The sequence below is a fragment of the Bactrocera dorsalis genome, chromosome 2 (assembly GCF_023373825.1).
Source record: "Bactrocera dorsalis isolate Fly_Bdor chromosome 2, ASM2337382v1, whole genome shotgun sequence".
Taxonomy (NCBI): Eukaryota; Metazoa; Arthropoda; class Insecta; order Diptera; family Tephritidae; genus Bactrocera; species Bactrocera dorsalis.
The window spans coordinates 31,209,851-31,224,840 of NC_064304.1; the positions used below are offsets into that span (position 1 = coordinate 31,209,851).

The 14,990-nt window shown below is 35.2% G+C and overlaps 1 protein-coding gene across 7 annotated transcripts in view; it reads right to left on the reverse strand.

Moving 5' to 3' along the window:
* Window positions 1-14,990, reverse strand: part of LOC105231876 (acetylcholinesterase) — a 195,084-nt gene that overhangs the window by 91,878 nt on the left and 88,216 nt on the right. For all 7 annotated transcript variants that reach the window (XM_049449431.1, XM_049449428.1, XM_049449427.1 and 4 more), the window contains 3 exons: window positions 14,533-14,671; window positions 13,855-14,391; window positions 13,077-13,284 (listed from right to left, as the gene is read on the reverse strand). In XM_049449431.1, the coding sequence (XP_049305388.1) occupies window positions 13,077-13,284; window positions 13,855-14,391; window positions 14,533-14,671 (884 nt within the window). The remainder of the gene's footprint in view (window positions 1-13,076; window positions 13,285-13,854; window positions 14,392-14,532; window positions 14,672-14,990) is intronic.

The following is a 14,990-nucleotide window of genomic DNA, read 5'->3' on the forward strand; positions in this document are numbered from 1 at the left end:
TTAGAAAAAATTTATATTTTTTTTTATTAAAAATTATTATTTAAAATTTCTTTAATTAAAAAATTATTTTCGATTATAAACTAATATTTTAATTTTTTTAATAAAAAATATTTTCTATTAAAACTTATTATTTTAAGTTTTTTCTTGTCTTTTTTAATTATTTAAAATTTTTGAACATTTTTCTTACACAAAATTTAGAAAGAAGTCTCATATTTTATATTTATTTTGCAATATTTTCGAAATTTGGTATTTTTTGTATATTTTTCAACATATAAAAATACGCCAAAATTTTCATATAAGATAGTGTTTTTAATTTTTTGAAGCAGGTGGCAAAATCAGGGTGTAATATATTTCGTGAAAAAAATATTTCTTTAAAAGAACTTTTTATATTCAAATAGCGATGTCACATCCTTCAATTATTTGCTATTCAAATATTTAAAAAAAAATATGTGGCAACACCGTTTTCAATTTTACTTTAAATCAAGTTATGGCAAATGTGTACATATATATGTTTTTTTAGATACAACTTTTATTATACTCTCGCAACAAAGTTTCTAAGGAGAGTATTATAGTTTTGTTCACATAACGGTGGTTTGTAAGTCCTAAAACTAAAAGAGTCAGATATAGGGTTATATATACCAAAGTGATCAGGGTGATGAGGAGTTGATATCCGGATGTCTGTCTCAAGCTGTAACTTGAGTAAAAATTGAGATATCATGATAAAACTTGGTACACGTATTTCTTGGCTTCATAAGAAGGTTAAGTTCGAAGATGGGCAAAATCGGCCCACTGCCACGCCCAAAATTCATAACTAAGCCATAAATAAAGATATTAAAGTGAAAATTGGCACAAAGGATCGCATTAGGTATGGGCATATTTGGACGTAATTTTTTTTGGAAAAGTGGGCGTGGCCCCGCCCCCTACTAGGTTTTTATGTTATACAGTAAAAATTTCAATGAAATTCGGTAGATAATATTTTCTTAACACCCTGATGACACGTACGAAATATGGGTGAAATCGGTTCACAACCACGCCTTCTTCCAATATAACGCTATTTTGAATTCCATCTGATGCCTTCTCTGTATAATATATACCAATGATGATAGCGGAATAAAACGTTACACAAATACGGTATTTGAGCGTAGGTATCCCTTGTGGAAAAATTGTCCTGATCGGACTATAACTTTTCAAGGTCCCTGATATCGAACACGAAGAACTCAGTACCTTTTCACCGAAAATATCGGTAAATCTCTCAGAAATTAATTCTAACTAATTTTACAGCAAAATAAAAAAATATGTAAATGACGGATAATGAAATCTCGATTATCACTTTATCATGCGAGAGTATAAAATGTTCGGTGACACCCGAACTTAGCCCTTCCTTACTTGTTTTATTATTTAAATTTATTTTTTTTAATTTGAAAAAAAGTGGCAACTCTGAAAAGTAATATTTTGTGCTTTTCAATCGTTTATTGCTAATCTACAGTATTTTAGTTATTTACATACGCCGATTTGTGAAATTTTTATAAAAGCTTTTTGGCAAGAAAGCTTTCAAGTTAACCCATAATTGGCCAAATTTCAGACAGGTTTGTCATTTTAAGTTAGGAAAAACTAATAACACTTATTTTGAGTGTATTTTTGTTAAATTTTACTTATATACATATATACTACTTCAAAATATATAGCTTGACAAGCTGGAAACTTCGCGATATTGCATATTCTCAATATTTTAGCATCTTTCAAATATTAACATATAATATAAAAATTTTGATTCACAAGCCAAGAGATTTTACTATATCTAGCTAGCTAAACCATTATATTAATCATAATCCGATTATAAAAAGTTTGCTAAGTCTACTTAAGCACTTTTTGCTATACACCACAACTTTATACAGCGGCACTGCAGAAATTTACTCAAAAATTAGGAAGTTTTATTCTACTTTTTCTATTTACTTTCGCAGTACAGCAGTACAAAGCATGCCATCGTGCCTCGCCAATTCTGTGGCTTTTTGGAAGCTTTTGTGCAACGAAAAAAAAACATATTTTTAATGTTGTCGAAGCTCAAACAAGCATTTTCAAGCAGCTGTCACAATGCCGCAGCCAAAACACAAGTGCTTTCACCGCACAAAGAAGATACACAGAACAACGCATAAAAACGAAAAAGAAAGAAAAATCAACAAGAAACAATAACAAGCTGAAGCGTAACAAAAAGCTGGCAAACTTGGCAAATAAACATGCGCTTGTTGGACAGAAAATTGCAGCTTTAAATAAGGGTTCAATTGTGTGTAGGCAAGGCGTAATAATGACAAAAATACAGAGGAAAAACATAGAGGAAAAAGCATAAACGAATTAGTGAGCAGAGCCGAGCAGCAAAGGCATTTCGGGACAGGGCACAATTGAAGTGCAGAAAACAACAAAAAGTACGATGAGGAATTAAAAAAACAAACAAAAAAAGAAATAAGTTATAATAAAAAGTATACCTACATGTATATTTGTATGCACATATGTATATAGGTGTGCAAAAAAATATTCATTTTGTACAAGCGTTATGTTTTGCGCAGCCTCGCAATTTTTATTATTTTACAATTTTATTTATTCGTTGTCGCCGCCAGCTGTTTTCTAGTTTACTAATACAATATGAACAGCGCACGGGTTGGCTTTTGTTGTAAATAACAGTAAATGACCTTGAACTCACAAATACATAGGCACGCGCACGTCAACTGTAAGCGCAAAACAAACATGAAAAAATGAGCATAGACAAATAGCAAGTAATAGAAAACCGTTGTACGACACACACCCAAGCATACTTACAGGCGCGCACAAGAACACAAACGCAAGCATACTTAGAAGCACACAAACACACATACATATCAGCCTCTACACACACTGACTAGCCACGACTAATCCCAACCAGCTAAGCAATCAGACGGCCAGGTGTGCTCTATGTCGGCTGAGCGGAGACTCACGCATCGCCTCGTCAGCACCGCTAAACTAATTTAGAGAAAAAAATTTCGAAATTATAGTAGAAAATAAAAGCAAAAAAGCCATAACAACACGGCCAATGACAACAAACACTTTAACAGCGAAACGGCTTGCACATCGAAAGATCGCAGCGTTATTAACAGCCATGGACACGATGCGAGCCGAAGACAATGAGGCGCATTATGTACACAGTTACGACAGGATTGTACTGAGCGGAGAAAAGTTGTGCGCCATTAACCACAGGAAGGCAAATGTAGAGCTGAGAATTTATAACAATATACGAGCGTACTCACTTGAGCAGAAATAATCGAGAGGAAACAGAAAAGCAAACAATTCTGTTATAATCGGTTACGCTAAGAGCGATGTTGATAAGTTAACAGCAGAGTGGCTAAGGCCAGAGGCTTTACTGCTACTCAAAACAGTTACAAGGAGATTAAATCATTTCAGAAAGTTGCTAGCATGAATACTTCGGTTGGCAAACTGAAACTTAGGAAATGTTTCAAGCATTCCTTTTTTTATATTTTTTTTTTTGCTTCCCTAAAGAAGATACATTTCCATTTCATGATAGATTTATTATTTATTGGTTTCTGGAGAGAAAAAACTGCAACAGGAAAATCAACCATCACGGATTGATATCCTAAATTTAGACGTGTTAAAATGACTACCGAAGACGGTGAACGCAGTAGATGCCTAAAACATATTGTTACCGACGAAAACATCAAACAAGTCTACACAATAATTTCGGATAAAAGTAGCGTGAAGTTGTTCGAGATAGCAGGTAGTCTAAGAATATCATATCATTCAGGAATATTTGGGTATGAGAAGTCAGAAAAAACAACTATTTCCGCATTCACCGTATTCTCCAGGTCTGGCCCCCAGCGACTATTTCCTGTTCCAAGGTCTCAAAAGAATGTTCGCTGGGAAAAAATTTCGTTGAATGAAGAGGTGATCGCCGCAACTGTGATCGATTTTGAAGCAGAGAAAAATCCTACTGTAAAAATAGTATCGAGGAATTGGAGGATCGCTTTAGGCAGCGTATCAGCCTTGGAGAGAACTATGTTGATAAAAAAAGAATTTTGCAAAAAAAAAATGTTTTACTATGTTAGGTCACTGACTTTTCAATTGACCTGTTATTTTCTTTCATACTTGAATAATTTTTCAGTCAATTATTAGAACATTTACAGAAATTACTCCAAGAAGAACTCTAGGTAAACAAATATTGAATAATTTCTTTCTTTATGGGATCTACTAATCTATTCTATTAATCTAAATATGTATATATAAAAACATCTCTGAATAATGAAATGTAATAGATTTTGTGACTGTCACTTACAGAATAGCAATATTGTCTCACGTCTCAAAAATTGTCTCTAACTTAAAATCTCAAATTTAGAGACTTGAGACTGTCTCACGTTACAGAATCGCACGAATTGAATCATCAACAGTATGTTATAGAAAATGTATGTAACTGTCAGTTACAGCTGTACCAAAAGCTTGTCTCTCTGAAATACCTAAATAGCATTCGGCGATCTTTGCGACGAATGAGATTATTCAAGAAAGAAGTTCCATTAATTTTGTGTTCGGAATCAACAAATTTCTGGTAATGAAAGGTTCTGAATATTGGAAAAGGTCTTCAGTGACAATTGTTTGTTGCAAGCAAGTGTTTTTGACTGCTACAAATTATTCAAAGAGGGTCGAGAACGCGTTGACAATGATACACGTCCAGGACATCCATCAACATCAACTGATGATAAACACGTTAGTAAAATAATAAAAAAAGCGGTGCTCGATAGTCGACGATTAACAGTCAGAGATTTTACTGGCATCGTTGGAATATCAGAAGGATCAGTGAAAAACCTGTTCAAAGATTATTTAGGCCTGCGAAAAGTGAAAGTACGATTGGTTCCGAAATCATAAAATTTTTTTTGAAAAATAGCGTCGTGTTAACGTCTCTTAAACAATACTTTCGGACTAACAGGATGACATGAAACGCATTTTTACTGGCTATGAGTCTTGGATCTATGCTTAAGACGAGCCGAAGCCGAAGAAAACACGTCCAAGCACACTAAAAATCAAGGTTATGTTGACAGTTTTCTTCGAGTATCGAAGTGTGATGCACTCCGAATGTCTTCCGACCGCCCAAACTGTCAACAAGGAATTTTATTTGAGTGTTATGTGTCGTTTTCGCGAGGCCATTCCTAAAAATAGGCCGGAGTTATGAGCCGACAACTCTTTTTTTTGCATCATGTAATGCTTCGTCGCATACCGCTTTGATTCTTAGTGAGTTTTTCATTAAACTTTCAACCAATATCGTACCGAAATCACCATATTTGCCGTATCTTAGCTCCGTGTGACTTCTGGCTAACTTCGCGGCAAGTTTAATAAAGCCTATTCAGGGTAAAAGCAATTCAATGTTTGAATATTTCTCATGTTGAAACTGCTATTGCAATCAAAACTTGCTAAAAATGTTGTTTACAAACCAATCCACACTAAAAACCTAATATATTTTCCTACTTACAGTACATTTGTTGCAACTTTGAATCACTCCGCCTGCCACATTGTAAATAAGGAATGCATTTTTTCAAATATGCTAAATATTATTGCATAAAAATTGTATAGCTGCTTGTAAGAGTAAAATGTGCGCATCAGTATGCAGAATGATAACGGTACTCATGGATTACGTACAACAACTTTACAGCGCACAACCGTTATTTATTACGAGAAATGCAGAGCAAAAAAAATTAAATTAATCGCATTCTGCCAACAACGCTTTGCAGTGCAGACATTTATGAAAGCTTGCTGGTCCAACAATACAAAAGTGTATATGTTTCAGTGTGTGTGTGTGTGTGTGCTGTGAAAAATGTGTGCTAGCAATTTTTTTACTCCGGTTATCTTATCATAAGTCTGCTGGTCAGAAGAGTTTTACATTCACATTTTACCAAAAGTGGATTATCGCAAAGGAATTGTTTCAATGATGTACATACATATGTACAAATAAAAGTGTGTGCGCATGTGTTTTCTCATCGTTGCGTAACAAAGTTTGCAAATTTATATGAAAAAATGCACGCCAGTGCAAAATATTGTTGGCAAATGTAAAATATCACAATGGACTATGTTTTTGATGTGCCCATTTATAACCCAGCGGAGCGGCAATTCCTTCTTTTTACCCACACACACGCACATACACATATTTACTCTTCTCTCATATTGATAAGCTGGGCAAGCTAGCTTTTGTCTGCTATGTATGTATGTATGTGGTTGCATTCGTTTTGTGCTCGGAACTTTATTTAACCATAGTAAGTAGTGGGCCAATACATCACATCATTTAAGCAGAGATGCCAGACTGTTTTTTGAAATAAAAAATATGAAGCGACTATTTTGCAGATCTTTTTTGCTTTATATCCAGTAGATATGTACAGTTTTATTTTCGATTGCAAAGCTATAGAAAATATGCGTTTGTCAGGAATTTGTAGTTCAAAATCGATCTGAAGCCTGAATCAACTATTGCTTTCAAAAAAAAAAAGCTGGGAACTGAAGATTTCTTTTTATATACAAAGCTGTAGAGAATGTTCTGAAGTTTGTTCAAATGGCAACTCGGGGTAAAACATGGATTCATTACAAGGGTCCTGCACATATTTTGCTAATTTACCAATGCAGTTACCTGAGCACAGCCAGATTGAGAGACACTTCAACCAGCAAGACGGCCATGAACGTTTTTTGATGATTACTGAATATGAAATGAAATACATAAATTTTTTCTATAACGATCCTATTCCGTTAGAGTCACCAATACCAAAACAGGAAAAAATCAGAAAGAAAACATTTTCGAATATAGAAGATTATAAAAAAAAAGATTAAAAAAGGGATTTTCAAAATAATTACTTTTACATAAGTATGTCTGAAAACCAAAGTTTTATGACAGGAAAAGATTTTTGAAATTAAAAAAAAAAAAAAAAATACGTTCGAAAGAAAACTTTTTCAATAAAAGGATGTTCGAACAAAAAATATTCGAATACAAATAAAAATCTTTCGGAAAAACTAATTTTTGAAAAATAGGTTTTCGAAAAAAAATATTTTCGAATATAAAAGATTTTCGAACAAATATATTAGGAAAAAATGTTTGAGTATAAAAATTATCGAAACAAAATATTTTCGAAAAAATTACTTCTAAAATAATATGTTCGAAAAAAAGATTTTTGATAGGGAAAGACTTTCGAAATAGAAAAAAAAACAAAATACGTTCAAAAGAAAAAGCTTATGAATAAAAAATATGTTCGAACAAAAGGTGTTCGAAAATAAATTTGGATAACAAATAGCTCGAGGAAAAAAAATTAAATACTATCAGAAGAAAAATGTTTCCATTAAAAAAATGTTTTCGAACAGAAGATATTCGAAAATAAATTTAGGTAACAAATAGCTTGTGGAAAAAAGTTTTTCAAAGAAATTGATGTTTCAAAAACAAAATTTCGAAAAAAAAGCTTTTCGAAAGAATCAAAATTGGAAAAATGGTTTTTAAAAAAAGATTTTCAAATATTAACATATTATCGAAACAAATTTTTTCTTAAAAATGAAAAAAATGTTCTACAACTAAAGAGTTTCGAAATAAAAGAAAAAACGAAATACGTAAAAAAAAAGTTTTTCAATAAAAAATATGTTCGAACAAAATATATTCGAAAATAAATTTGATAACAATTAGCTCGAGAAAAAAACCAAAGTAGAGAAAAATTTTCGAAGAAATGATATTCGAACATAGGATATTTGAAAATAAATTTTGAAAGCAAATAGCTCGAGGAAAAAAAATTTCAAATTAATAGGTATTTGAGAAAAAGACTTTCGAAAAAAATTGAAAACAGGAATTTTTAAAACAAAGTTTTCGAAGAAAACTAATTTAGAAATAAAGATTTTCGAATAGGAAAGATAATCGAAGTTCGAAGAATTTCGAAAATAAGAATTTTCGGAAACATGATTTTCCTAAAAAATTCTGGAAACGAATAGTTCGAAGTGTTTTATCGGATATGGTTATTAAAGTAAACAATTACAAGGCATTTAGAATTTCAGTACATAAGAAGTTAAAATCAACCAAGGTATACAGAGGGCCAGTCGCAGGGTTATGGATATTTACAAATTTTATTTAAAGTATGAGACCGAGAAAAACAGTATTCGAAGATGGTAAGGTAATTTGAAAGGGTTTATGAAAAATGTATATAAGTATATATTTTTACTGATGGCAGAAGATTGGGATACACATGCATACATATGTAAATAACGGGTGATTTTTTTGAGGTTAGGATTTTCATGCATTAGTATTTGACAGATCACGTGGGATTTCAGACATGGTGTCAAAGAGAAAGATGCTCAGTATGCTTTGACATTTCATCATGAATAGACTTACTAACGAGCAACGCTTGCAAATCATTGAATTTTATTACCAAAATCAATGTTCGGTTCGAAATGTGTTTTATCGACAAATTTTGTTCAGCGATGAGGCTCATTTCTGGTTGAATGGCTACGTAAATAAGCAAAATTGCCGCATTTGGGGTGAAGAGCAACCAGAAGCCGTTCAAGAACTGCCCATGCATCCCGAAAAATGCACTGTTTGGTGTGGTTTGTACGCTGGTGGAATCATTGGACCGTATTTTTTCAAAGATGCTGTTGGACGCAACGTTACGGTGAATGGCAAAAATGGAAGAACTGAACTTGGTTGACATGTGGTTTCAACAAGATGGCGCTACATGCCACACAGCTCGCGATTCTATGGCCATTTTGAGGGAAAACTTCGGACAACAATTCATCTCAAGAAATGGACCCGTAAGTTGGCCACCAAGATCATGCGATTTAACGCCTTTAGCCTATTTTTTGTGGGGCTACGTCAAGTCTAAAGTCTACAGAAATAAGCCAGCAACTATTCCAGCTTTGGAAGACAACATTTCCGAAGAAATTCGGGCTATTCCGGCCGAAATGCTCGAAAAAGTTGCCCAAAATTGGACTTTCCGAATGGACCACCTAAGACGCAGCCGCGGTCAACATTTAAATGAAATTATCTTCAAAAAGTAAATGTCATGAACCAATCTAACGTTTCAAATAAAGAACCGATGAGATTTTGCAAATTTTATGCGTTTTTTTTTAAAAAAAGTTATCAAGCTCTTAAAAAATCCCCCTATATGTGCATATGTATATCAGAAATATACTTTAAACGAAACTTCAAAAATTTTACCAACACAAAATTTATGATGCTCAGTGGACCAATAGGTAATAAAAAAAAAAAAATATTATAAAGAATGGCAACACTGGCAACATTTTGCGAATGTGCTCCCCTGCTACTGCGCCACAATCGCATACTGCAATTTCGCAATTTTTTATAGTGTGAGCGCGCGTCATAAACTACGAAAACGATGCATTTAAGCATAAAAAATGTGAGCTGCGCGAAATCATTGCAACCGAATGAGCTCTGCACCGCAATATATACAACATTGTGTAGATACATATATACATAACTAAATACATACCTATGTATGTGTGTATATGTGTCACAGTCATATTATTGTTATCCCCGTTCGCTTGTCAACCGGTCCAGCAGAGCAGCCATCAGCGGCAAGCGCATTTTATGGCCTATTTTTTATAAGCCCCTCCACCTCCTCCTCCTCCTTACCCACGTCCAATGCCTCGCAAGGCACTTTGAGCTTAAACTGGCAACACTCAACCCAGCGTCGGCTGGTTTTTCTGGGGCAACTCTGACGTCAGAGTAATAGTCGCAATAATGCAGCATCCTGCCGCGCTTCCTCTTCGCCAACCTCGCAGCACACACACACACACTGACATACTTATAAGCAGACTTTACCCGTTTCGCCATTACCACTTTAGTGCCGCTCAAATGGGGAAATAAAGTAATTTTGGAAAATGGAGCAGCAGCTAAACAAAAATAACAACAAAGCCAACAACAAGAAATTATGAATTGTTTGTTGCAACTGGCAACTGTGTCGCGCGCCACTAACGCGAATGAAGTGCATGTGGCAGGAAGTTGACTGTTGCCAGTCTATTTTAGCGGTTGCAAGTCAGGCACACAGTCATACACACAACCACGCAGGCGCACATATATACATTTAATACATATTCATAGAGGCAGTGGCGGCTGAAGTGCTCAAAGTGCACTTAGCGCCATCTGCCACACTTTGCAGCAACACCAACTCCATTGTCGTTCTGAGACTAGTTAGTTTTGTTATTTTTGGAATGTGCGCTTATGGCGCGGATATGATGTCCGGAAGTCGTTGACTTTATTAGGCGAACTTTTTTAGCAAAGTTTTCTTTGTGTCCTGGGACGTGTGTTTGTATGTTTCCACCAACTTTAATGCTGGTTTTAGTGAAATATATGACAATTAATTGCTGGTACGTGCATCTTTGGTGTCATAATAAGGATTAATGAAATAATATTGCCACACTTTTTCGGTTGGTAATTTATTTTGACGTTTTTATGGGGAAACTAAACTTTTGAAAAAATATTATTCATTTGTCTTTTCTTTAGGATTATGAGTTAGTAATCTACTCAAAATTTTTCAACATCGTAAATTTATTTTTGTAGAATTAATTTTTCTAATCCAAAGATAAGTACCTTGAGACGACCCTTAAAATATTACAAAGATTTATTTTTCCTAGAGGGAGTAGATATTTGATCTGTACACCAGCAACTAGTGTGTTGCTAGTGTTCCAAGACCTGAGGTGTTTCTTTTAACCCTCCTTATGGACACTCCATTGCTTCAAACAATCCCTGAAAGAGCGGAATTTTCAGAGGAGCGGTCGAAATCGTGTGCCTCTTCATTTTCTTTTGGAGTCTAATTATTGCCTGCTTGCGTAACCCAGCACAGGAAGACTTAGGTTCACTAGAAGGTTATTGGACTCACTGATTAGAGCAGAAGCCCACTTAGTACCTTCTGTTATGCCAACAATTGGCTAAAAGAATTCATATGGATTATTACTGAAGACGGCCGCTACTACTACATCTTATGGCATGTAAATGTCGCCATTGGAACTGTCGATAACAGAACTATTATTCCATTCTCCTCTGCTGGGAAATTAAAACGTTTTGTCGGATTCCTTACATACATATCTTTTTTCACCGCCGACCACCGAGTTTGGTTCCTATGGTCTAAAATTATGAGCCGGCTTACCGAAAGCATTTTATCAAGCATATCATCATATTGGCCAGGCATCGAGGATATCTCCCCGAGCCCTTGTTGGTGTTGTTTGTTGATTTGGTTTTCGTTCTAATTTCTTATAGTTTGTTAATTTAAAAATCATTAATTATAAAATAATAAGAAGAAGGTTAATTTCGGCTGCATCTAAGCGTCCAGGTATGAGATGAGCGTTTTTTGTGAAAATGAAATACCAAGTTTTAATGAAAAAGTAAAAAATATATAATTCATAGTATGGGTCATTGCTTTTTACACATTTTGGCCACTTTTCTGATGCTATTTGTGGATACCATGCCAATATAAATGTTAATCTTTTGAAGCAAACCAATCAGATATCCATTTTTCGACTTCCGCGTAGGAACTGAAGTTCTGCTCAGCCAATGGGTCGATGAAAATAAATGTTATTCCGAAGAAGCTATGCCTTGCGAATACAGTGGTGGGGTAGCAGCTCCCAGCCAAGTAGTTTGATTGTATCCTGAACTGATTTTGCATTGTATGCAGGTGCATTGTCGTGTAACAAAGTTTATTTGGCGAGTCTTCTGGACCACTTTAGTCGTTTTTCGATAAATACATGATTCAAATTGATCATTTGATATCTATAGCTATTAGTTATAATAGTTTCACCAGTTTTCAGAAGCTCATGATATGCCAAACTCTTCTGATTCCTCCAAACACAGATCATCTCACCGAATCGATTTGTTTTTACAGTCGATGTTCATGGTTGTCTCGGATTAACTCATGATTTTCTACATTTAAATTCCACAAAGGCTTTTTCGGTTTTCTAATTAGTGTCCATTTTCCACACTTTCAAACGGTCTGAAATTTTTTGCTGTGCAACATTAAACATGGTTCCCATTTGCTTTTAACTTAAAGCATTATCTCATCCAATATTGCTTACAATTCGGTGTCTTCAAACTTCTTTGGAGGTCTTCCATGTTCTTCATTTCTCACATCAAAATCATTATCTCTGAACCGCTGTAACCATCTTTGCAATTTGCTTCTGATAGAACATGATCACCATATGCCCTGACAAGCATTCGATGCGACTCTGCAGCACTTTTCTTCAAACGGAAACAAAAAATGAATGCCTTCCGCAAATCATTACTTTTCAGTGCAAAATTTGGTATTTTGAAAGCAATGAAAATATGTATATAATGTTACTTGTTCAATGATTGTAAGGTTATTGAATATGTTTGACAGATGTCATACCAACCAAATGGAGAAAAAAATAGGTTTCGTTCACAAGAAGTGTTTTCTACCAACACATTTGTATTTTAACGCTCACTTCACACCAGTGCACCTGTTATAATACCCTTCACAGGTTGAGTTCTTATAACATAAAAGAATTTAAAACAGCTATATGCTTTCGTGATCGGATATGGGCGGTTTCGAAAAATGAACCGCGAGTAAAGAGTGTGTGAACAACTACATATCGATCTATAAACCTAAGGGACTAGTTCTCTCATACATAGACAAAGTCAGACAAATGGTTAAATTAACTCATTTCTTACACGGTTCAGTTATGAAAGTACATATGAAAATAGTGTAAGCACAGCTAGTTTCTTCGCAATTTTTTTCTAAACCCTCCGTCTACTTTTCTTATATACTACGAGGTAATTGAAAAAGTCTATTCGTATTTTGTCAATAGATGTCGTTGCAGTCGTATATCTCCAGTGCTACCAATCATATTACTATATGTCATGCCATTTAGTCTTGGAAAGGTGAGATTTTAAGCTTCATTTAACCAAAAAAATAATAATATTCTGGAAAGTTGAACAGCTGTTCAAAAATTAGTGAAAATAATTAAGAAATTCGCTATTTTTTGAAATTTTTTATAAAAAGGGAAGAATGCCACGCAAGCCTTAACTTGTCAACCATCAAACTTATTGAATAATTAATACAACTTACCTTCGTCCCGGACATTTCCCATCAGTATGTCATAGCCACGTAGATCGGCTGTCTCCATCATTTTCATGGGGTGATCTGGCAAAAATGCGCCATCAATGGTCGGCGCAGATGGAAAACTTAAAATGCCCGAGTAGGAGTTCCACTGCTGCACCGAAATCGTTTTGGCATCGACGGCGCGCATGCAGGCCATCACAGCCTGTGGATTTTCCTGCGGAAAATATATGAACAAAGTAATTCTTTAAATTAAATATATTTTTAAATAAAGGTTCGAAATTATACTTATAATACCCTAAGCCCTTAACATGTTTGGTTAAAACATCCAACCGGAAAGTTAGAAAATTATCAGAAAAATCAAACATTTTTTGAGCAGCTGCTCTTTTGCGAGACATTTTATTTTTTCAGTACCTTAGATCATATCCTCATAGAACACACACTTGAATAAATTTTGCACGATTCTTTTACCACTCACGTTGCTAATATTATAATTTATTCAAGTAGGGAACCATTCTTGCCTTATTTGGCAGCAATAAAAACCTATTGATACTTCTAAACTTGATCTAACTATCTGGAGCCCACAATCTACTCAGAATGTTTGAAACAAATATCATCTAAGAAAGAAACTGCACAGTTATTTTGCGCTCTAAATCTATGCTTAACTTTAAATAGTTCAAATTTTTCTTTTTTTTGGCTCAATAATTCTGCTTAAATCGCACTAAATCCCATAAAAACCGAGTTCTTTAATCAAATTTGAAATTGAAATTATTTTCCCCAAACTCACCGACAACAGCGACGCATTGCAATTGCAGTCGTTGATTAACGCCTTGCCAATCTCTACGGCCTTTTCCGACGTCATATGACTCCAGGGCGCATTCATTGTGCCCGATTGCATCATGCCACGCTTGACCAAACCCGCCGTCACTGGCGACACAAGCTGCGCATTCACCGAACTCGAACCAGCCGATTCACCGAAAAGTGTCATCCACTCGGGATTACCACCGAAAGCATGAGCATTCGTTTTCAGCCAACGTATAGCCAATGCCTGATCCCACAACCCCACATTGCCGGGTGCCTCCTCCTCGTAGCCGGGCATAGCGGGTGACAGGTGCAGGAAACCAAAAGCGCCCACACGATATTGAAACGATGCCACAATGACATTACCCACAGCCGACATAATGTCCGCATTGTATATATCGAGTGTGGCAGTGCCGGTCATGAAGCCACCACCGTAAATCCAAATGAGCACGGGTAAGCCATTTGTGGTGTTCTGCGGATTTCCGTTGTGTATCAAATGATCAGTGTCGGCTTTATTGGAGTGCTGAAAGTGAAATTGCGTACGTAAGGAAATATGAGAATAGAATGAATGAGTTGGCAATATTGCAATATGTGTGTAGCATGTGCTACAGTTAGTTAGCTTGCTTTTAATAAATTGAAAATTGTTGCTAACGGCCGCACTCACCTCACCACCATTGGCACCACGTCCGTGCCGCAAACGCGCTTTCGCTGGCGCCCAAACATTTATGTAGAGGCAATCTTCGGAGACATTTGTGTTAGGATTCCATATCTCTTCGCCGGAGAAACCGGGAAAATATTCATATCTGCAATGGTCAAATCAAAGAACAAACAATTAGTTGGCAATTAGTAGCGTGTGTAAGCAAAGCAAAGCAAAGCAGCTTATCTTTATATTCAACGGCAACAAGCAGTCGCTTTTCGCTCAGTGTAAATTAAAGGCTTTATTGCTGGAAAAGCAACCTCAATGTTATATCTGCTTACAATGACGGGTAAATGGGTCTTAGTCATACAGCATTAAGCCACAAAGGAGAGATAAAAATGATAAGTCCTTTGGTTATTGGTAAGTATATTTATATATACCTATATACTTGTATAATTATATATAGTTGGATCCTGATTTATTAG